Consider the following 24,865-nt stretch of genomic DNA (forward strand, 5'->3'; position numbering starts at 1 on the left):
AAAAAAAAAAAAACGGGGGAATCTCAATTTTAAATTCCCCTCTCGCCTTAGCTTCGTCCCCCTTTCGACGCGGCTTTACTTCCCGATAACGTCCCTCGATTCTACTTTCAATCCCGCGTCCGACGCCAGTTGGGGAAATCTCATCCGGTGTAACAAGTGCGTCACGTCGCTTAAGGCGGTGGTTACTTTAACACTGTATCAAGTTACGACCATCCGAGATTGGCGTTGCACCTCATTTAATAAGCATATGGGCTGAATAATTCAGACCTACCGAGAAAAATTTCGTTTCTCATGGTTAATGGATAATTATAGCAAAAAGAGGATCGTTACAATAACGGTTTAAACATGGCTGCATGGTGTAACGATAAAATTTGATTACAGATAACCATTTAGTCCATTTCACGGTTGGAAAAAAAAAATATCCCAGCAGGTCCACTAAAATTTTTGACTTTATTTGACCATTTTTTAATCTATTATTGAGCACAAAAAAAAGGAACAACTACGAATTAAACGTTGATATGATAACTTGAATGATTAAAATGAAAAAATTTCTGTCTTTACTATAACAGAACATAATATAATATAAATAATGATATAAATGTAACAAATAACGCAAATATCAAGTCGATCTGCTGGAACATTATATTTAGTTAAATTTTTGTAACAGTGTAATTATACTGGTTGATACTACGTTTTCTGACTATCGCAGCATGAACATCTGTTTGCTTAGCTTGTTCGTACATTTTTTTTTCGGCCCGACAAGACCTTGACCTTAATTTATTGTTTCACCAACATGAAATTATCGCAGAAGTTACGAGAAGATGAAGTACAAGTCGTTCTAATCAAAAAGATTAGCAACGTATAGTAGATTTTTATGAACACAGCTACAAAACTCATTTTCACTTTGTCTGTGTAACTAAATGTTTCGATTACGATAGAAAATTAAAACAGTCAAAATTTCTAGTAATCACAGTAAGAAAAAATGTGAGGGAATAAAATCTGGAACATCAAAGTTGATTATATCAGTATAAGAATTCACGTTACCTTGACACATTATCATTATAATGTGCAGAACGCTGATCGTCAGGTATCGGCTCCTTCTTCTTCTGTCAGCCATGTTTTTCCCGCTTTTTCCACGATATTATTATCGCCTCTTCGTCTCTGTCGCTAGACTCCGAAATGCATCTGCAACAACAGAAGGAAACCGAGTTAGATCTCGGATATATTCCATTCAGCAGTGACTCTTCGACGAAGGGATGATATAAAAAGGGGGAAAAAGAACCTCTCCGATATCCAACTACAGGAAGTCCTTCACCGAGACGTCGTCCATTGATACTCGAGTAAAATCACGGCGTCGTTTAAGGGGGTATTCTAGTGTAGAAATTTGAAAAAATCGATTTTTTTTTTTTTTATATTTTCAAAGCTTAACCTTTCAAGAATGTGTCCTTAAAAGGACAAGTCAAAATTTCAATCATTTTCAGAGATATAGCTATTTTAGTGACACGTCTTCAATACTGGCTCGGCTGGAACGAATTTTACTCGAAACTTTAAACGCGTTTTTCTCAAAACTACATTTTTCAAAACGGTTGACATGATTTCTCAAGTTCTATTGAACCGATTTACTTGAAATTTGGTGAGAATCTTCTCAATACATGTCTCTATCGCACGAACTATTATTATAACGAAATAATAATTTTTACTATTTTTAAAAAATTCAGAAACGTCCAAAACAGTCAAAAAAAAACGTATTATTTTTTCGGACAGCCGTAATTTGGCAAAAAAAAATTTTTTTTCGACTTTTTTTTAGTTAGTACGATAGCTGCATTTATGTAGATTAATAATCTTTTTTTTTTTTTTTCTGATTTTGAAAATGCTTGCAATCGTGACAACATTGGCGCGCCATTTTTTTTGTACCCCCCACTTCAACAACTCATAGCACTTTCAATTTTGTATTTTTTGACTTGTTTTTTTTTTTTTGTAATCGTGAAATAATAATAAACGCCTGATAAAAAAACGGATGGTAAAAATATTTTTTGTTTTTTGTTTATAGCACTTCAAAAAACACCTCAAATTCATGCCTCTACACTAGAATACCCCCTTAATTACCGTAAGAAATCGAGCCGAGAAATCGACAGATACAAATATCAATTCCCCGAAAAAAGTTTTTCCTTTCCGTATCTCTCGACACAAAAAATTAATCGCCACTGCAATCGGTCGTAGTGAAAATGTGACGCCGTGGCATCTGATGGTAAAGAAGTACACTGCAATATAACCTCACCGTATTTAATTTTAAACGACTTCTTTCGTCGCATTTTTTGCGCTCCACTTAATTCATGTGATAAAACTAAAGCTTGGCAGCTTGCGCAAAGTTCTCCGTACTTTTATAATCGCACAATTGAACGTCAGCTGATTCATCCGTGATATCAGCGTGCCATATTGGTCAGGTAAATTCTGTGGAAAAAAAAAATTTGAATAACGTCGGTATAAAACAGGATTGACTCGGTATTTACCGCATTGATACGGCGAACGGGACAACAATATTGATCATCGATACCGCGTCAATATCGAGATGATAATTGAAGCTGATTTAATTGCGATGCACGTGTGAACGATTCGGGGTCAGATCGAATTTCTGTGTTTCAAACGCGGTTGGATATAATGTACAGTGTGGCGATGTAGTATACGATTTGATTATCTTCTGTCAATTCAGATACATTACTCGAGGATGATTTTCCCGGTATTTAGTTTACCCCCATAATTCACGCAGCGATTGACCCGATCGTCCCGCGAATCATAGAATTACAATCCGCATCTGCAGCCGTAATGGCATTCGTGCAACACATAGGTGGGTGAATGGTGTATGAAGATTTGCTCGTTTTCCAATTATTTCACTCGGTTTGTTGCGCATTCGCCTATGATTCCGCATCGCGACTGAGCCGATATATTGGAACGTTGCCGTTCGGTTCTGTCAACATTTGTTTTAATTGCACATATATCCGATCGTCTCCCATTTATACCTACCGCCCTCCCCTCCCGTGCCGCTCTCCTTCAGCTGCCGATAGGATCGCAATTAAATGCCCGCGACCCTCGATTATTTGCACGCTTGATTATGCCGAACCGATCATATGTTTACCATCGCCGTCCAAAGCTCAACGCCGTGGTTTTAATTTCCCTTCAATGTAACCCCCCCTCAAACTATTCGATGAAACATAATTTCGCACCTTTGAATTCGATACCGATTTTTGGTTTTTGGGTTTTTCCTTTTTTTTTCGTTTTTTTTTCTATCTCTCTCTCTCCTTTTTTGATACAGCTGTTTCAGCAAGGAAGAATTGGCAAATCGTGAAATTGTGGTAAAAAATCAATCAACGGTGAATCTGAATTATCATTGCATAATTAACTCTTCTCGAGGAGAGAAGAACAAAATGTTGAAACAGCAGAATTTGAGAGAAAATGTATAAACTAACGTCAAATAACGTTGAAATTTTATCGTGACCAGTTATGAAACCCGTAAACTGATTGTGAGAAATTTTCATTACCGTCGAGTAAAAGTCGCCTCGATTTTTTTTTTTTTTTTTTTGCACGAATTTGAGTCTGATTCAAAGCTCAGATGAACATGGTCAAAAGTAGTGAAAATCGCGAGAACCGAAAATCTTATGAATCTCCGAATATTCAACGACAGGAAAAAGAAAAAAAAAAATTTTGGACTCAAATTCAGAAGATCGAACGTTACACTAAGTAAACTTTTCACCGATAGCTGCCGTAGATCGTTGGATTTTATCTTCTAGCGCGAATTTTCGCCAGATTCTAATAATTTCACTACACTCGGGGAAAGGTTGCACACTGAGAAAAATTTCATTCGTTAAAGTAACTGAAAGAATTACGAAAAACGAGGTGGGCGTAAACATTTTGCGCTATCGTCGATCCTTTTTTGGTAATTGCAGCGCAAAATAATTTTGTTCGATTTACTCTACTTTTTCAGTTAACCAAGGCTTTAACGTCAATTTATTCTTGAACAAGCATTAAAATTTCGCAACAATTGCAAGAAAATCTAGCGACACCGATCGTAACGAGAAAGAATATCAACGGATACTAAACTTTCCGTCAACAGCTATAAAACTAGTTTTCATTTTCTACCTGGAACTAAATTTTTCGATCGTGGTAAAAAATGAAAAAAAAATAAAAGTTAAGGACCGAGCGGTAACCGGAAATAAAAATTTCTCTCGGTGCAGCCGATTTGTACAAACGGCGTGAACCAGTGTAATTTTCAATAAAACGCCACGGACATCTCGTGACCATTGTTCGTAATTACGAATCGTTTTACCAGCAATCACCGTAAAAGTCACTCGACCATTTCGAATTTCGAGTTTTGTATAAACTGTTTGCCAATTGTTTAATCCAATCTGGCAAATGGATTTCTCTGCTCTTTCCTCCTGCGCGCATATATATTTATACATATATATATATATATATATATACATACATACATAAATATACACTTGTGTGTGTGTGTGTGTGTGGATACACCATACATATAGACGTCCATATCGTACGCGCACAATGGGGGCGCGTCCCTGCACCAGGCGTCGGTTCAGATTTACGATTCGATTCGCAAATTAGCGGTTATTGCTTCATTCCGATGCGCCAGCGCCTCGAAACTCGTATACATTTCCCGGACTCGGGACTGCAGTTGGAAAATCGTGGTGCATGGATGGATCGTTCTCCCGAAATTCGGATCACTTTTCGTTCGCGAGTTCTACCTGATTTCATTGGAAATTTGAAATACCTTGCAGTTCGCATCGATCAACATCTGGCGCAATTTTTTAACATTATTGAACATTCTTGAACTCGCTTGTTCACAATTGTCAATGGAATTTTACGAGGCGTTCATAAATTGCGTCATCGAATTTTTAGGGTTTTTTATGTACCACCTTTCCCCCCTTTCGTGCATCGTATGTCAGATTTAAAAATACCTGAATTTAAGGTATGCGATACCATTTTTTTTTTTTTGTTTTTTCTCAAATCAGCTTAACAAAAGGAAGCACACGCATTGCAAAAATTTTATGTATTCCTCGAAATGTTCGTATCGAATAATTGTGTTATTTTTATCTATTTACGTGAATTTATTTAAATAGGATCGAAAAATTTATTTCTAAATTTCACTTTCTGCGTACCACGTCACAATTTCCGCCTCCCCCTCGAATCGACGACGTAATTCATAGACTTCCCCTCTTATAGTACGTCGCGATTTTTCAAAAAGTGACGTTAAATATCACCCACCAGTTTCGAAATTGAACGATTCTTCGTATATTCCCGGTACGTTACATTTTTTCATAAGATCAATAATATTTCGTCGATGTCTACTTTTAAGAAGCATGTCTGTAATTTCAACATAATTACAATCCAACGAAAATCTTTGGAAACTTCAATATTTTTTTGCTACACATTATTTGGTCGGTGACTACTCGGTCGAAAATTACGGGTATGTAAGAAAAAAAAAAAAAAAAAAAGAATCGTCAGTTTAAATATATATATATATAAATGTAGCATATGAATAGAGTCAATTAATACGTCAAACGGTTTTTCGTGCGCAGCTGTACAAGTGGTGGAAAAAAAAAAAAAAAAGAAACTTAATTAATTATCGTCCAAGTGCGATGTGTACTATACACGTATACCTGTATATATATATATATATATATGTATGTATACAATATGCATATATGCATAAACGTGCGATATGAAAATATCATTAGGAAAATTAGCGGAGGGTAGAATTTGAAAACGGAGATCGTCAAGTATTTCATTGCAACGACGGCGAAGACCAGGGGCCGAATATAATAAACGTACATAAATATATATTAACTCGGACGCCCATTTTGTTTTCAGAATTAATTGTTTCGTGGTGCCGAGGTGCTGTAGCCGCCATTCTGAGCTCGGCGGTAGCCGCCGTGCTTCTTAATTCAAATTATCAAGCCCGTTTGCGCATTGCGTACAAACATTTATCCGTATTATGGATACAGGTCCAGGTGGATCCGGCCGGCGATATGTTTCAGGGGTTGCTTCTCGATTTTCGGTGCCACCCGAAGAGGCGAAAGATTTATTGAGAATAATAAAAATTTTCCCATTTTATTTATTTTTTTTTTTTTTTTTGTCGAATGTTTCTAATTTCTTGCCCGTTAATTATATTGTCGTTATCGCGATTATTTTCTCACGCATGTTGTGTGAAACGTGCGATTTGAGGTATCGAAAATCAAAAGACTGCACACGAGAGACATTTTTTGTTACGGTCACCGCTCAGTCCTTGACTATTTTTGACTTCAAATTTTCCTCTTTCTTGATTGTCGTTGAATTTTCTTTTTCCTTACAGACTCGGGAAATGAATTTTACAAAACAGTACAGCGACAAAAATCGAATAAAACCCCCGAGAGTAGATATTTAATTTCTCAATCATTTCCCTCGGAAAAATTTTCGTTGTAGTTTTCTCCCTTGAAAATTTCATTCAAAGACCTTTTCCAAAGGGGTTTATTATTCCCCCGAAGCATGAGACAGAGAGTCGAGAAGCGGGGAGAGGTGGGCAAAAATTCCGTGAGAGATAAGACGGGTATCTAACTAAGCATGACATTCAAAATTGAGAGGGTAGCCTCGCGTCGCGGAAGAGAAGAAGAAGCCAACTTCCGTTTGACGATACCGCAAAGCTCGGGCAGGTTTTCCACTGCGGAAACTCCGGAGAATCGGCCCGAGGCGTTGAACATCGGGCAAAGCTTTTGACGCCCATTATTTCCCCAGGATAGTTTCGTCTCGTAGCAACTCTTTCGGCCCGGACTTTATAAGAACCCAGCATTACGGTCGGGGCATCGAGTGCATTCCGCGAAAAGAAATAACGCGACGGATTCTCCGCACCTCCGTTACATAGCTGATGATGCTAATTCACCCCCCGGATGGTGGTGGAAGGTAAATTAAAGAAGATCCACCTTCGATTTGTTCCGCGATGGGACGGCGGATGAAAACAAATTTCGGAAAAATTTGCACGGATGGAAAAACAAAATGCTTGTTCGCCTCTGAGAAAACTAATTCGAAGAATAGTTATTGAAATTATGAAGAGCGAGAATATTTTATCCATTAACTAGTTATGGAATAAATCTGCCGAGAACCATGAAGTTACGAAACAACGTGATTTCGACAATTTATATGTATCTTTTTTTTTTTTTTTTTCTTAAATTAGCCGCGGGCAATTTAAATGTATGAATAATTTTCATTCGAAATTTCTTTTCGAAAAGCACAACAATATTCAAACAGTTTTTTTTTTAACGATACCCGTTTCACTAAATTTTTCTAGCTACCGTAACAAATAAAATTTTCCTCAGCGCGGTGGGAAAAAGAGAAGTGAAAGGGTGTCTGGATGAAACTCGACAGTTTTGTATCTCGCTTCTTCGCTGTTAAATTGCACGAGTTCGAAAACGAGGCGCAACCCCTTCAGACCGCGATTGCGATTTAGTGTACGAAGAGAACGAACGGTAAATATTGAGAAATTAGATGTCGAGTGAGTTCGCTGAGAACCGTTTTCCGCCTCTCTTTCCCCACCGTTTCCTCTAAACGAGTGAAAAAGAATGAGGAAAGGAGAATGAAAGGAGGACAAGAGGAGGGGGTAAAAAAAAAAAAAAAAAAAACGGTGTGTGCGGAAAAACTAAAAAAAAAAAACTAGGGGAAGAAATTGGCCTTTCGGTTGCTCGCACTTGTCGAGACGGAAGAAGAAGCTGTTTTTATCTCAGAATCGCAATACCGCGGCCCTCTATTTTACCTCCAGGTATATATGCCATTCGTTGCTCTCCCTCCCTCTCTCTCTCTCTCTCTCTCTCTCTACCTCTACATTTGTCTCTGTTCTATGCCTTCCTACTGCTTTATGTACGTAACTTCTTTTTGTCCAACATTGCCATTGGCATAATAAATCTCTCTATCTATCTATCTATCCATCTATCTATCCGTCTAACTATCGATCTACCTATCTATCTGCAATCTCTCTGTCTATCTATGTGCCTATATAAACTTATCTATCTAATTCTATCCATCCGCTTGTCTAACTATGTGTCTAAGTATCGAAATATATCTATTCAAATCTATCCACATGTCTAACTGTGTATCTAACTATCTAATTCCTCCTATCTATTCAAGTTTTTCCACCTATTTAACTATGTATTTATCTATCTAAATCTATCTATCTATCCATCTATCTATCCGTCTAACTATCGATCTACCTATCTATCTGCAATCTCTCTGTCTATCTATGTGCCTATATAAACTTATCTATCTAATTCTATCCACCCGCTTGTCTAACTATGTGTCTAAGTATCGAAATATATCTATCTATTCAAATCCATCCACATGTCTAACTGTGTATCTAACTATCTAATTCTTTCTATCTATTCAAGTTTTTCCACCTATTCAACTATGTATCTATCTATCTAAATCTGTCTATCTATCTATCTATGTATCCATTTTCGTCTCTCTTACTTTCTCAGTTCATAACCGATAAATTGGCAGCGAACAAATAACTTATCGAACGACATATTGAAAATCGACCAAGCCGGTATTTTTCGATTGATTTATAAGCAAGTATCAAAGTGTCCACGATGTTTAAAAATGTTCATTTTTCACATTTTTCAAAATTTAGCCCAATTGCAGTTTTTTTGTTTATCGAACGAACGTATCGCGACTGGATGTATGGAAAATGGAACAGTAAGTAAAAATGAAAAATATCATCACATTGTTGGGGGGGAGTTTGACTGTCGAGAAAAAAATATCTAATACAAGATTTCCCGGCGTGATTTAGCTGTCAAAAACTAGAGCCGAGAAACCTGATTTATAAGGTCCATACATGGAGAGGCAATCTTTTCCGCTAGACAATTCACGTGAATATCAGACACGCTCCCGCTCACATATGTTCGATATCGCGAGACGAAGAGTCCTGTTTCACTGTCTCCAGACTCTCTGAAGTTATCGCAAAAACTTTCAAAGATGGATAAGGTCGTAAGGGGATCACAAGAAAGAGTAAACAAACAAGTAAAAGAACGAATAAACTATGTTACAACCGAATAAAATTATATCCGAAAATGTGAGAATCTCATTTATTTCATTTAGATGAGAAATTGTATTTGCATTAAATAATTTTCTATTTAATTAAGTGACAGATTTATTTTCGTCATATTTATCGGGTGATCGATGACTATTTAAACAGCTTTCGTTTACTTACAAATTCCAACACTTCTTCTAATTGAACAAATATTGTACAAGCTGATCAATGATCCGTACGTTTAATCGAGGGAAAGAAAATAAAATAAATGAAGTAAGAAATTCGTTCTATTCGACAAGATCAAATCATCCATTTACCTTTTATTCGCAAGTGGTTGCGTACTAATCGATTTGACGGATGAACCGATTACACCAATCAAACATAAGCAAATTTCTTGATAATCGTGGAACGATTAAAATATCTCGCGATTAGGAAAAACTGAATCCAACCGACGGTTAAATATTCGAGGTATAATTCTATATGAAATGAATTTTCATTCGATCCTGTCATATTTATCATTTTTTCGTCATTGCTTTCAATCGGTTTCATGAAACCTGTTCATCCGTAATTGGATACGTTAAATTCGGAGAATAGGACGGTAAATAATTCCCTTTACATTCGTCCTGCGCGCCGATCGATCGATTTGATAATGGTAATAACAATATAGCAATAAAAGAGCCCTAAACTCACGACTCTTAAAACTATATTGTGCATATAGCCATAATTTAATTGACGAAGTTGAAAAAGTTAGCAATCGCGATAGCGGACGATGGTTATAATAAAATAATCGAGGAAGGCTGAACCGCCTTACATTCGTCATTTGTACACACATGCAAAATAAGTCTGGAGAGTGAACTTGACGAATAATTACCGACGTATGGAAAAAACGTCGTGATAAAAAGTAACATTTCGCAGAGAGATAAAAAAAAGCCCCATTGACATTGTTCGGCAGCAAAGCGAGAAGCGGTATAAAAATGTAAATAATTAAATAAATATACAATACTTTAGATGAACACACTGAGGAAAAATTTCATTTGTTACGGTAACTGGAAACATTGAGTTAAAACAGGTATCGTTAGAAAAAAACTGTTTGAACGTTGTTGTAAAGTCAAAATGTTTGTATTTTTCATTTACAAATAGTGATTATTTTGTTACTGTACCTCTATTACAATATAATAGTTGATTTTGAAATTAGTTTGTATATTTTATTCGTGACAATATCCTAATATTTTCAATGTTAAAGATACATTTAAAGAGAATTTGCGGTAAGTTAAATTCTGACACTAAATATAAAAGTAAAAATTAAGAAATGTCATGTGAAATTCCACTTACGAATTATTAAATCAATACATGATACAGCATAGAACATATATCAATAGAAAAGTATCGTTGATCGTTTTTTTTTTTATACCGTCGTGACATTAGTTAGCTTTAGGAAGCTGATGCTTAAGTATGACGGTCATCAATTTTGAGTAAAAATATGAGTTGTTTCTTGCGTAAGGATATGACGGTATTATGATATCCTTTTGACGTCAGAATATGACTTCTAATTTATGTAAATGTATGATTTATTTCTTACGTAAATAATATACAAATTTATGACTTTGATGTGACGTCACACATATGACAGGGATAAGACATAATATTTACGTAATACTTAAGTCACAATCATGACGTCGTATAAAAGTCAAATTTTATGTCAGTACTATGTCATAATGATGTCATACAACATGACATCATATCAGAGTCATCAGTAAAGTCATTTTTATGTCATACCTATGTAAAAAAAGAAAATATATAAGAACCGAGTGGTAACCGAAACTAAAACTTTCAGTGTCGTATTGCTATTAATTAAGCTTCGACTTTCTCGCTCCCGTAATTCGACGCTTGACTGGCAATAATTAATTTTTTAAATCTAATGAAACTCAAGAGGGTTTGAATTATCAACTAGCGTATTGCGTATCGAATTTTGTCGAGAAATTTCAGTAATTTCAGTTACTCGGAGTCGCGTAACATTTTTCCCTTATTTCACCGAGTTCTCAAAGATCTTCCGATCGATCGCCGCGCGTGCAGTTCGAGTCGGATTCCCTAATTGAGCTTGCACAGTCATAGTTTCGCCCCGTTTTACCCCGCGGCTTGTTTACCGCGGTTGAGAATTCGCCCCACGGCCATGCAGGTACTCTCAGCCACTTTCTAGTAATTTTCAAACGAGGTAATACACGTATATAACAGAATTTGCGGAAACGTCAACCGGAAGGTCGTAACGCTGCGAGGCATGGTTTTGCGACCGCTAACATCAGAGATCGTTATTTTTAATTAGTATAACTTGCCTCGTGTTTTATATATATATATATATATATATATATATATATATATATATATAATAAATACAAATATACGTTATATATACGCGAACCACCCGGAACGATTCTCATCTCTAATTCCCTGCCACTTTTACCGCCGTCTACCGTGATAAATGACGAGAAATTTTTAAACAAACGGTGTCGAAGGAAACGAAAAAAAAAAAGATATGATAAAAAGAAAAAAAAAAAAGAAAAAAAAGAAACAAGCACACTGAAAATGATAAGGTAAAATCGACGAGGACGATAATTGAATGGAAGTAGGTGTACGATAAATTACAAAAGTCCGAAATTATTTCCGGCTTGCGATTTCATCGCGGCTCTAACCTCGTTTGCTGTTTGCCATAGAACCGAAATGGCATAGGCGTTGTATTATTATATAAGTTATGAAGCGCCGATAATCATACGGATGTGTATCAGATACCCGGAAGCAATAAACTTCGCTGGGTGAAATAACGACTCGGCAGTTATGGGTTAACGCCTGCTTTAAGGTGGGCTTAACGATTGTACGTTGCTGGTTCGTACGTGTGAAAAGAGAGAGAGGGAGAGAAACGCGAAACCGAAATTTTCAACCGTCGATAAAAATCCAACACCGTACATCAAATTTTTTCAATATTCTTTCACCGTTCTAATTTTTCCAATTCTTTCATTTTCATACAATTGATGTAATCATCAGTTTCATCAATTTCACACAATTTGACTGATTGTAAGTTGAATACTGTTCAACTGAATGAAAAATTTTGAAAAGCTCTGTCATTGTTTCGCTTTTGTTTTTTTTGTTTTTTTTTTTGTCTTAAACCGAGCTTTTTTTCTTGAGCTAACCTCAAGAACGAACTCTTTCAAATTTAAAAAGTTGACTTCGATCGGAGCTTGCAGGCTTTTACTCAATGTTCAGACTGTAAATCCGATATGCATCCTCAACTTTTGCTCGCAGAAATTTAACGAATTACAAAAACAGGTCCGTAAATTTTTGGAATTTTTCATTCCAAGTCGACATTATTCTCGAGGTGAGAGGATAAAGCATGAAAGAATTTTTTCTCCTTTTCTTTTTTCGTTTTTTTTTTTTTTTTATTGTCTGTCAAACGAGGCTCCTTGCTTAACAGAATAATTTTTGGCAAACACTGCGGAATCGTAGACGCGAATTGACGCACGAAAGGCGTATTATGATCGTGATTCGACGGAGTTAAGGAATGCCTTTCGCTTTTCACACTCTACTGCCGTCGTCGCCCTTCACCTTCGCCCATTTTCCTTCGCTCGAAAACCTCCCAGATTACACGTCGGATGTTTCTCGCGATAGAAGAACGTCAAAGTTACAACGATATCGTTGTTTTATAGACGATACACGTACGATACAGATCCTCAAAAGATCCTGATGGAAGATTGAGTGTAAACTCGGTGAGAAAAATTCTGTTGAATTAGTTTAAAAATAAAACATTACTTTGTAATGAGAACCGATAGCTTGACTGAATAATTCAGTTGATGGGAAGCAAAAAAATTCATTTCTTAAATCCGGCAATTTTTGCATCGAACTTGCAAATTTTCTAATCATAAACTCGGGTTGGATTTAACGCGCAATAAATAATCACAAAATTGATTGGGTAAAGTTCGTTGAATTTCATAAAAATTTTTCACAATTTATCAATAGTTTTTCTCAACCCTTCTTTGTCCGACGTACACGAATCGGTCTTTTGTTTTTACAGTAGGTACGGCAATTGTTTTTACATCGTTCCAAACCAGACAAAATTATCATCGCTAATTTGAGATAATTTTATGCTGCTTGATCTTGAACGAAGGAACTTGAAAAAGATACTAAAGAGTTTTGTTACAGTAAACAACTTTGTTCCCAATGTGGCAAAATTCGTTTCTGGTTTTGTCCAAATCCCATCGACGAGGATTTCTTCCTATACGACAGATTTTCGCTGAAATAAAGAATTTTCTGCCCTTAGCTTAGTCGCAAACGAGCTTTAATTAATGTTTGCCACAGAGTGCAATGCCGTGTCGAGGAAAAGCGGGAGGAGGACAAACAGTATCCGGAAATTTGAGCCAGATTTACAGGAGCGTCAAAATACGTTGGAGCTTGATCGTTAAAATTCCGCGATTGCGGTTGGAACGAAAATACTGCCGAATATTTGTCGTTTTTTTGTTTTTTTTTTTTCAAGTTTATATTTGAATAAATAAATTTCAATTTTATACACCGAATAACAACCGATATCTTCATTTGTCACTTACAAAGTTTGCGTGATGAGAAAGTATAGTAACGGATACTAGACTTTGTGGTAACAACTACAAAACTAATTTTTATTTTCTACCTAGAACCATATTTTTCGATCGTAGTAAAAAATGAAAATAGTTAAGGACTGAGTCGTAACCGGAACGAAAAATTTCTCTCGATGCATATTATGGTTGTCTATTCAGAAGAACAGGGAAAATGTGTTTCATAAAAATGAGATTAAGTAAACTTTATTTATCGATTCTTTTACATTTGTAGTTTATTATTGATTAGTGACGAGTGACTGAGAAAATAGGTAATTTTTTTTTTTTAAACTGAAATATCGTTCCGGTTTCTACAAAACCAAACTCTGTCCAATAAAACCATTTTTTCATTCATCAGTTACGCGGAAGAAATCAAAGTTTGGCGTCTTGATACCAGCGACTCAAAATTCTTGTTGACCGGTGTTACTAAATACCGTTGAAAATTAAACCGCGCGTCATTTATTCAAACCTGCAGGGTGCAGTGTTCCTGTATCCTGCAGGATATCCTCCGATTCCGCAGAGTCCGTGAGCGAAGCTAGCCGCGGCTTAATTTAACTTTTAATTGGCGTGCTGCGGATTGTCATTCCGGTAAATGGCGGGGGTTGTTTGTTCAACCGAGGGAAGGTATAATTCCAACGATTCGGAAGACGAAACGATCGGCATTGCAGTTGGCATGTGTGCCGAATTAACCCGTTCACTTTGAAATGAAACTATTCGCTCAAAATGCCTTTATTTGCGTAATAAAAAAATTAAAAAAACAAAATAAAAAACATTTTTTGAACGATTTTGGGAAGTTTTTTCTTTTTTTTTTTTTTTTTTAAGTTTGCGTTTTTCCAGCAATGAGAGAATAATTCTAGAAACTAAATATCGGCAATCGATTTTTCAGAAAATTTTACCCCTATTTCGTATACTTGACAATTATTTAACGTCCGGTATATTTCGAGAAAATCGTAAAAAACGAAAATCAAGATCGTACACCTTAGGGTAGAAAAAAAAAAAGCACAAGCAAAGTGGTTGATTAGTAATTGCAATACGTACCGAGGGGGTGAAATTTTTCTCCAAATTTCTTTCTCCCCGTTTCCAGCACAGCAAAAATTCACTGTAAATCGTCGCACCGATAATCGTTCTCAAACTTATTCATCCCTTGACGTGTCTAATCTTGTACCATATCATCAAAATTTCATTCAACTATTTCCTCCCCGCACATTCACCACCACCGTATTCATCCCCGGTTATTATTATTCACACACGCGGTAATTACCCACGTGCCCATAAACTGCGGAATTACTGCGTCAAATAGTTCACCGTGTTTTCTCATCGCGTTAAAAATTCCACGCGACGACGTCACGGTGGGTGAATTTTTATTTTATTTCTTTTCTTTTTTTTGTAATTTTTGTAACTTTTTTGTCAAAAGATTGCGGAGAGGGAGAAAAACGGAGAGGAAAAAATTATTCAAAAATACCCGATCCTCCGGAAAGACCGGATCAACATCGAGAGCGAAAGAAAGGACAAAAACGAACCGCTTCGATCCGAAGAAACGAAAAATTCACCCCCTCCCCACCCCCCCAGATTTTTGATTTATTTAATTTTTTTTATTTCGCGATCCGTTTCTTTCTTATATTATTTTTCGACACTGTTCACTCGCGCCCATTTATTCGTCTGTTCGAAATATTCTTTTATCCTCGCAAAATTTTTTTCAAGGCCAGCCTTACCGCACCCTGCAAATCAACGGTGGCGAAAACTCACACTGTCACCACGGCCTATTTTCCGAGGGGTTGCTGCAACTCGCCGACGACGTTTGCACGTCACGGATTTTCCCGCGCGTCCTGCGTCCTCTTTCCGGAGGCGGTCGGCGGCTGACTAAACGCGACAGTTTCAATCCCGAAGCGCAGAAGGTTCGAAATGTTCCGAGATGCGCGCCGCGGCGGCGCTCTGAACTTTATTTCACCCTCATGCGAGCCCGTATCGTAAAGGATTCTTCGTCTTATTAGCAGAACCGATAGCCGCGTGCGGTTCGGCGATACCGTGGATGAAAAAAAAAAAAAAAAAAAAAAAGAACAAAGAATATTGAACAAACAGAAACAAGAAAAAAAAAAAATAAAAAACGACTCGCCCTTTTATTGGAGACGCTTCTGATGGAAGGACGAGGATGTTTCTTTCTTTCTTTCTTTTTTTTTTTTTTTTTTTCAATTTTCCACCGATCGATGCCAATTTTCTGACGCTCTTCGCTGCCCTAGATTAATTTTCCATCTAAAGTCTTGTCGACGCTCTGCCAGAGAAAAGAATTTTCTTTCAAAGATCGTTTGACATTCGAAATTTGACACGGAAATTAGAATAGCTTGTTATTCGATTTGAAACGAGAAAAAAAAAATCATAATAAAATTCTCGATATTTAGATCTCAGGGAATTTCCTACATTTTCTCTCATCGCTAGGACTTGTATAAATGTGTAAAAATTACAAAATAGACTTGAAGAACTAAAATATATGGACAAAAAAATATGGAGAATACAAACTTCATTTTTCACCCTTAATAATTTGCTTTCTTTTTAAATCATTTGCGAGCCTCTAGTGTTCAAATGATGGATTTTTAGAAATACATCGAGTAAAGGTAGATGTTAGAAAAGATTTTCATCCCATACAAAAAATTTTGGATCTACAAAACTTGACATTTACTTGCTAAGATGATGAAAAGTACTTTAAAAATACTGTTCTTGCAGCTTGCTTTCATTAATTTTTGTGGGGTCCGTTTTACCCCGATACGTTTGACTGTTTTCATTCAGTTTTAAGAAATACAGGCAAGGTGTGTATATTCAAAAAATTGATGCAAAAAATAACCTGAACTTTGCATTTTTTTTTTTTTTCAGTGCAGACATCTAGCTTTACTTTCTCGTACATTGTGCGGAGATGTGACAATTATAGATACTGGATCGTTGACGTGGGATCCGCGAATTATTGATCGATGATGGCGGGATGATGATTACAAATTGATTCTGTTTAACTATCAACAGAAGATAATTTATTGATACGATACAAAGAAAGAAGAGAACGATAACTGACGAGTTACAGGCGAGAATACACGCAGATGATAAACAGATATGCTTTTGCGGATCAGATTTGTTTTGACTCGCGACACGGATTTGAAGTAGAGACGGACAGGTATTATAAACATTGCACGCGATTGTGATTACTTGGTGAGGATGATTTGAAATAGTGGGTGAAATGAGAATGTCACGAGTGTGAAATACTTTTGTTTAAACTTACAAGTCGCTACTTTGCCGAAACATATATGGAGAGAAATTTTTTTTTTTTCGTATCATAAGAAATGTACATAAATTTGATGAAAATAGTGACGGTGGATTTTTTAGAATGCGGTACTTTTGCAATTATATGCGTGAAATTTTTCGAATAAATCAGCGTGATGATTATATTCCGGAAATCTGATGAAATCCCAAAATCTACACTGATAAAATTCTCCACTCGTTACAGACAAATCACTGGAAAATCCTGCGTAAGAAGAGTATCGTTACAATAAGAATTCAAATATTTTTAAAACTCATATTATATCTGGTAATATTTAAAAAAAAAAAAAATAGTAATAAACGTATACTAGATATTTTCAGATCACCGCTAAAAATATTTTACAGTTATTTTCTACCGGGAACTACACTGAGAAAAATTTCATTTGTTACAGTAACTAGAAAAATTCAGTAAAACAGGTATCGTTAATAAATACTGTTCGAATGTTGTTGAAATTACGAAAAACGAGGTACGCGTAACTATTTTGCGCTATCGTCGATCCTTTTTTGGTAATTGCGACGCAAAATCAGTTTCTGAGGTTTACTCTACTTTTTTAGCTAAACAAGGCTTTAACGTCAATTTATTTAATAAATTTTCGCAACGGTTACAAGAAAATATAGTAACAACGATCTCAATAAGAAAGAACAGTAACGGTTTTCCGGTAACAGCTATAAAACGAATTTTCATTTTCTACCTAGAACTATATTTTTCGATCGTGGTAAAAAATGAAAATAGTTAAGAACTGGGCGATAAACGGAACTGAAAATTTCTCTCGGTGTGCGAAATTCATTTGTTACGGTAAAAAATAGAGATATGTCAAGGAATTTATGCCTCTACCTGCATAGCTGGAACATCCTCTCCGTACAATGACAAACGGAAGAAGAATTGGAAGAGGAAAAGAAAAACAGGGAGAAGAAAATTGACGGGTAGTTAATTGACCCCAAACCAATAGACAATTAGTGAATATTCATGGGAGAGTGGCGTGTAATTAGATACGCAACATCCATGACGAGCTGTTATCCGTGAGCAACAACGCCTCCGCGCTTCTCGACGACGACGGTTCGAAGGGTGAGGCATCTCGTTTCGTCTATAGCCGCCCCTAGCTATCAGTTCTTTTCCCCCCTAATTCGGCACAAATGAACGAATTAGCAATAAAACCCACCCCCGTATTTCGCCGAGCCCGGCTTGCAGCGTAGCTTTGGCATTAGGTTAATATACTCGAAACTATTGGCCGCGGGAGATGGGATTGCGGGCGGATATCCGGGGGCGGGTGAAATATTTCTGCAGGGGCATCCTTGTGGTGGGTGACTATTTTGGAGGACGTCGCGAAAGAATGCGGATCCCGAGATCGAGGAACTTGCCGAAGGCTCACCCCGTTCTCTCGAAATTACTTTATCTATGTTCTTCCGAGTCTCAGCCTCTTCGTCTGCTCGCACGATTTTTCCAACCCTAACGACAATTGAATTCATTAATTTTTCTCAACGAGGGCGCAAAATAGAATATTTCCGCACTAGTACGGGAATTCAATTGAATCACTTAATTACACTGCAAGAATAGTACGTTATGTAACAAGGGAATAAAGTCAACTTTTATTCCTGTGTTGAATATAGGACTTTATTTCTCAGACTGAACTCTGGCCGTAATATTTGTTTGAAAATTGGGACTTTTGAATTACGCTCATATTTCCCGCAAATGCGTTTTAGGGAAAAATATGCGACTTTCGTCCCGCCTTTGAGGTAAAAAAAGTTGACCTCATGGTTGAGTCAGGAACAAGAGATATTTTTATTCAATTCTTGGGTACGCAAAGTAGAGTTTTGCTGCCCTAATTCAGCCAAAATATTATGCGCGACAAGCGCAGGAATCACGTATTTTGCGCACTGCAATGAAACTTCAGTTATAGGGTTTTCATGGGTCATGGCAACATTGACGTGTATAAACGAGATTGACGTTAGAGTCGAATACCCGAATATTCCAAGCCTTCGTGATTGGTAGATGAATAATGATTGATTTTTAGTGGTTTTATTTGTATCATCTCGTCATTTTATTCATCCCTAGCGAAATCGCCTAATGTTATTAATTAGAACATTTTACCGCGGCACGCGCTAGGTTAGCCCTTCAAAAACGTACTGAGTCATTCTTGCCCATACCGTTTGCTTCCAAAACTGTAATTCTTCAAAATTTCTCATTGTACAGATTTTTTTTTCATTTTTATGATTCATATTTATACTTCTAAACTACACTATCGCATTCTAAGATAGTGAAGGTATACCTCTGAATTTTTTCAGTTAAATCGTACTCGTACATTTGAAATGGTAACTCGTCAGAAATGGATCAGGATAATTTAGACCCGGAGTATTCTCCATAATCGAAAAACTACGTTTATTCTCGAAGGGTTAGCATTAATCCAGTGGCGGTAAGTAAAGATCGTCTTACCGTAGACGAGGCGCTGACCTAAACTTGCCGGAACGTGTTTGGGACAGGAAAAGGCACGTTTGTCAAGCAACGCCATCCAGCGGTAGAAAAGTTCACGAAACACGAAAACGCGCTCGCCATCTAGCGGTAGGCAAGTTGAACGTCAAATCGAAAGCTTCGACTTACAAGTCAGCTGTAATAACGTATAACCGAACAGAGAACAGCGCTGGAGGACGGAATACGCGGCGTATAAGTGGGAAAAACGTGTGAACGAGAAACGTACAAGTGAAATATTTTCGCATCATTTGTAGGAAGAAATTGCCAGGACCGAGAAAATTCAACGTATAAACGAGAAAAACGCACAAATGCGAAACCTATAACTAAAGTATCACTATAGTTCCGGTTTAATAATCACCCGAGGCTTTTCTTTGCTACTCGGATTGAATAAACCAACCAAAATTGGCAACCGTTCGTTCAATCCACCTCCATCCCCCACCGCGTTCACAAGGGTCAGCCTAATTCTGATCACTCATATGTTTCGATAATCTCCCACCGCCTGCTGTGACAGGAAAAATCCTCGCGATCACCCCGTTTTTTTTTTTTTTTTTCCTTACAAATTCTCGATCGAATTCTTTATCATTTCTTTTGTTTTCTCATTTTTTTTTTTGGTGATTATTTTTTTTTTTATCTCTAATAAAAAAATTCAACCGAACGTTCGTGAAAAATGTGTGGAAATATTTGGGGGAATAACTGCATGTCACTCAGAAGTATCACAAACATTTAAACTATGTATAAGATGAACTAAAAGATTTCTGAAAGCTCTCTCACATATTACAGAATTTTGATGGGTTTCAAAGATTAGAGAAAAGATTCTATACAGGGTTTCGTGATGTATGAAAAATCAGTAGAGTTTATACGTTTATTTAAGTGTTTAAAACATTTTTTAAAATACAAACTTGAAAAACAGCTTCAAATTTCAGGGATTATACGAAACAGACCTTGAATCGAATTTCGAATATTTCAGAGTACTTTTTATACAAAATTCGTGTACAGAGTATCGAGAATCAAGAATTCAATTCAGGACTCGCCCGGAATTTTATCCGTACCCCAAAAACACAACAGTTTGTTTATTACACGGTATAATTTTCCGATTACAAAGCAAGCCTTTCACCGCGAGTCCTATTTATCAATCGGAAATAAGCCGCGTAGCGTGTATACGGAAGAAGGGATGAAACCACGGAAGGATTAGAATGAGGATAATAAAAAAAAAAAAAAAAACGAAAACAAAAAAAGTAAAGGAGAGAGAAAAACTGTGGCTTTAATAGGAACGCCAGAGGAGAATGAAGTGCTTAACATTCTTTTGTCTCGCGGAGAGACGGCGTTATCTTTCCAGATCATATCAGCTAATTATTTCACCGAGAAAATATTGCCAATTTCGTATTCGCGCAGAGCACAATGGGCTTCCTGGTTTACCGGACAAAATTTCCTCCCCTTTCTTTCTTCCCTTTTACGCCGTTGCAGAATGCACTGCAAACGGGCTGAAGGACTGTTTTGCATCCTTATTATTTTGCTTAGTTTTGCAATTTGGCTGTCTTTTTTTTTCTTTTTTTTTTTTTTCTTTTTAATTATTTCTGTTCCTCTCTAGTTTCGTGTCGATACTCTTTGGCAAAATTGTTCGCGAACGACTTATTTTCAAACCGGCTTCAATTTCGTCTGGTTCAGAAATCATTGTTATTGTTGTTATTATTGTACAGTTCGATCTCGCTTCGCCGAACGAAAACTTTATAATCCTTTCAAATTTTTCTCAATTATGGCGATATTTATCGAGTAAAGACGCGATCGGCGTCGCTCAGTTTTTTGTAAACAAAAATTTGCCGACGTTATTTACCGATCTTTCATTTTTCCTAACAGCTTGTTATAATTAAGCTCATCCTTCAAACCTTGTTATAATCGATTATAATACGCGTCGTTCATCTTTCCCATCCCCTTTAACGAGCGAAAACATTTCGCAATGCCTGCAGGGGGCAAAAAAAGAAAAAAACAAATTCCAATCTGTTTTTCCCAGCATGCAGTTAGAAACTTTGTTTCAATTTGAAATATATTCAAGGGTTGAACCTCTTTTTCCCGATGATCATACTTACCTGAAATCGTAAAGCGTCGATAATTATAAACAGCGTAATAAATTTTCCTTGTGAAAAAAAAAATATGCATACGTTTCACACAAGTTTGACAAATCGTTCAAGAGAAGAATCTTATTACGATATGAATGCGGCAAAATATAACATCGAATATCTGTAATTGAACGGAATGATTTTCGAAGGAAATATTTCTACAGCCGGCTATTTGAATTAAGAAAAATTAAAACCTCGAAAGGAGCGTGCCTTGTGTGAAAAAAGCAAAGCTCTGTGCTTCGTTGTTTAAGTCACTATTTTCGGGTCCGAACAGGTTCGCATAAAATTCGACGCTCCTTTCCCCATCCATTAAAAAAATGTGAAACAAAAAGAAACGTAATGAAACTCGAGAAAATGAAACCTTCTGGTCTTTGATCTCGACCGTTTGTCAAAATCGAAGAGAGCCGTTCCGTGCGTTTGAGTTTAACGAAAGTATGTAAAAGAAGGAAGGAGAAAGTGACGACTGTACGACAGAGAAGGATAAAAAATGTGCTGTTATGTATGTATACATAATATATGTACAAAATAAAACGCGCAGGGTGTAAAAACGGGGGCTGCTGTGCCGGACAGTAAACTGATTTAATTTCAGCTTTGTTATGAGTTGTGTCGCTGTGCGAACTTGAAGTACAATTAATTGCAAAAGCGAGTTTTCCGTAACTTTGCAGCGTTTTCGCATTCTCGTTTAGAGGAAAAGGGATCGATTATACGAAGCAACGACAAAAGGCAGTGTATTAAAAAACGGAAAAGTCGAGACCTCTGGCCTTGGATGAAATTTGAAAGGTAAGTGAAAACAAAAAAAAAACAAAAAAAAAACAAACAAACAAAAAACAACAACCAAAATCGTCTGCAAGTACGTCTACGGAAGTGAGGAAAATAAAAAAAAAAAAAATACCCATGTCCCGTTGAAAATTAATTAATGATAAACGTAAAGCTCTTCTCCCTTTTCACCTCTGGAAGCGAAGCTATGAGCTAATTATGAGTTATAAAACCGGTAAAATGTTTTATCGTGTTATTTAGACAAGAAACTTTATCAAAATATTATTTCCCCTTTCCTGCTGAATTTATATTTATACATATATATACAGCCACGAATCCCCGAGTCGCTCCCCTGTCGCGATGTAAGATTGTGGCTATATTTTTTAATTAAAAAGGAGTAAAAAAAAAAAACGAAACCACCCTTTTCACGCTGCATAAATCTTAACTTCTCAGGCTTCTGATATTATTTTTTTTTTCTCTCTCTCGTCTTCTGACTTTTTTTTCAACTCCCTCCGGCATCCCGTGATTTCATCTCTAATTACCTACGGTCGTTGCCTTGATTTCGATTCCGGCTGAGGATATCATTTGTCTCGTCGAACGATCGCTCGACGTTTTGAAATTAAGACAAATTGAATTTTTTCTTCCTAATTACCCAGCACTCTTCCGAGTCTCTTGCTTTGTTTCTTGTTTGTTACAGTCACATAGTTGTTTTTTTTTTTTTTTTTTTTACTGACAGAGAGTAAAAGCCTAAGGTTTCGATGTTTTGTTGAAAAAAAGCATTGTCAATCATCTTCTTTATATTTAATGTCATTAAGTCTACCATTGCAGTGAAACCTCAGTTATACGTTTCGAACTTGTACGTTTTTCTCGTTTAAACGTTGAATTTTCTCGGTCCTGGCAATTTCTTCCTACAAATGATGCGAAAATATTTCACTTGTACGTTTCTCGTTTACACGTTTTTCCCACTTATACGCCGCGTTCTCCGTCCTCCAACGCTGTTCTCTGTTCGGTTATACGTTATTACAGCTGACTTGTAAGTCGAAGCTTTCGATTTGACGTTCAACTGGCCCACCGCTAGATGGCGAGCGCGTTTTCGTGTTTCGTGTACTTTTCTACCGCTGGATGGCGTAGCTTGACAAACGTGCCTTTTCCTGTCCCAAACACGTTCCGGCAAGTTCAGGTCAGCGCCTCGTCTACGGAAAGACGATCTTTACTTACCGTCGCTGGATTAATGCTAACCCTTCGAGAATAATCGTAGTTTTTCGATTATGGAGAATACTCCGGGTCTAAATTACCTTTTCCCATTTCTGACGAGTTACCATTTCAAATGTGCGAGTACGATTTAACTGAAAAAATTCAGAGGTATACCTTCACTATCTTAGAATGCGATCGTGTAGTTTAGAAGTATAAATATGAATCGTAAATATGAAAAAAAAATCTATACAATGAGAAATTTTGAAGAATTACAGTTTTGGAAGCAAACGGTATGGGCAAGAATGACTCAGTACGTTCTTGAAGGGCTAGCCTAGCGCGTGCTGCGGTAAAATGCTCTAATTAATAATATTAGTCGATTTCGCTAGAGATGAACAAAATGACGAGATGATACAAATAAAACCACTAAAAATCAATCATTATTCATCTTCCAATCACAAAGGTTTGGAATGTTCAGGTATTTCGCTTCAACGTTATTCTCGCTTATACACTTCAGTACTGTCATATCCCTTTGAAAACATGTCACTAAAGTTTCACTGTACATATATTTGTGTGATCCAAACGCATTCGGTAATCTGGATAAACGGCTATAATGATAATTACAGCTGCGATCAATAAATGAGGCATTAGTTATTCTGCGGAGGTGGGTGTATAGAAGCGTAAGTGTCGCAAATGCGCACTCGATTTAGTTCGCGGCTTTTAAATTCCGCCACTAAAATACCCCTGGTCTAATAGTGGTGCCCTCCACCTATATCGGCCGAGTGGTTGGCTCATGTTCCGTAATCTATATCCCATCTTTATCGGAAACGGATAAAACGACCTGGGTAACAAAACGACATCACCGAAGGCACTTTCCAGGTTACGTTATTAAAAACAAACGAGGCTTTCGAACCTCGCTGGAATTTCTTTTCGCGCACCTGCGAATACTGAACTTCAGGCTTTCCGAGGACTTTTATTCAACGAATTCGTTAGCAAATTTGGATAGCACAAGCTAAGATTTCAAGAATTCGAATAAAATACGTTTTACAATTATAGAACGTTGAAAGTTGTTCAAATCTGAGCTTTTCGATCCGATTCCACTACTTTCGGCTTCAGCTTGTTCACCTCAGAGATTCCCAGAGATAACGCGAAGAAAGTTAATTATTTCCAGAGTGGTTAGAAATGGATTCGTGTCTCCAATAACCAATTACATTTCCGCGTTATAAACATATCACAATGTGAGACTTCTAAAATGTTTTCCAGACAAAACGTGTAAAAAAAGTGTAGTAAAAACGTGCATATTTCAAATGTCAAACCTCACATCCCTTTCGCGAAGCTTCAGAGTTGCAGAGGTACAGAT

The 24,865-nt window shown here is 36.8% G+C and overlaps 1 protein-coding gene across 3 annotated transcripts in view; it reads right to left on the bottom strand.

Annotated features, from left to right (window-relative positions):
* The window catches only part of LOC124304959 (lachesin-like), a 193,282-nt gene that overhangs the window by 158,569 nt on the left and 9,848 nt on the right, over positions 1-24,865 (bottom strand). For 2 of the 3 annotated variants that reach the window (XM_046763784.1, XM_046763782.1), the window contains exons 1-2: positions 14,716-15,199; positions 1,045-1,185 (exon numbers count right to left, since the gene is read on the bottom strand). In XM_046763784.1, coding sequence (XP_046619740.1) covers positions 1,045-1,117 — 73 coding nt within the window. In that variant the 5' untranslated portion in view covers positions 1,118-1,185; positions 14,716-15,199. Of the gene's footprint in view, positions 1-1,044; positions 1,186-14,715; positions 15,200-24,865 lie in introns of those variants that run through there. The other variant, XM_046763783.1, reaches the window with a different exon arrangement.

This window comes from Neodiprion virginianus, chromosome 5 (assembly GCF_021901495.1).
Source record: "Neodiprion virginianus isolate iyNeoVirg1 chromosome 5, iyNeoVirg1.1, whole genome shotgun sequence".
Taxonomy (NCBI): Eukaryota; Metazoa; Arthropoda; class Insecta; order Hymenoptera; family Diprionidae; genus Neodiprion; species Neodiprion virginianus.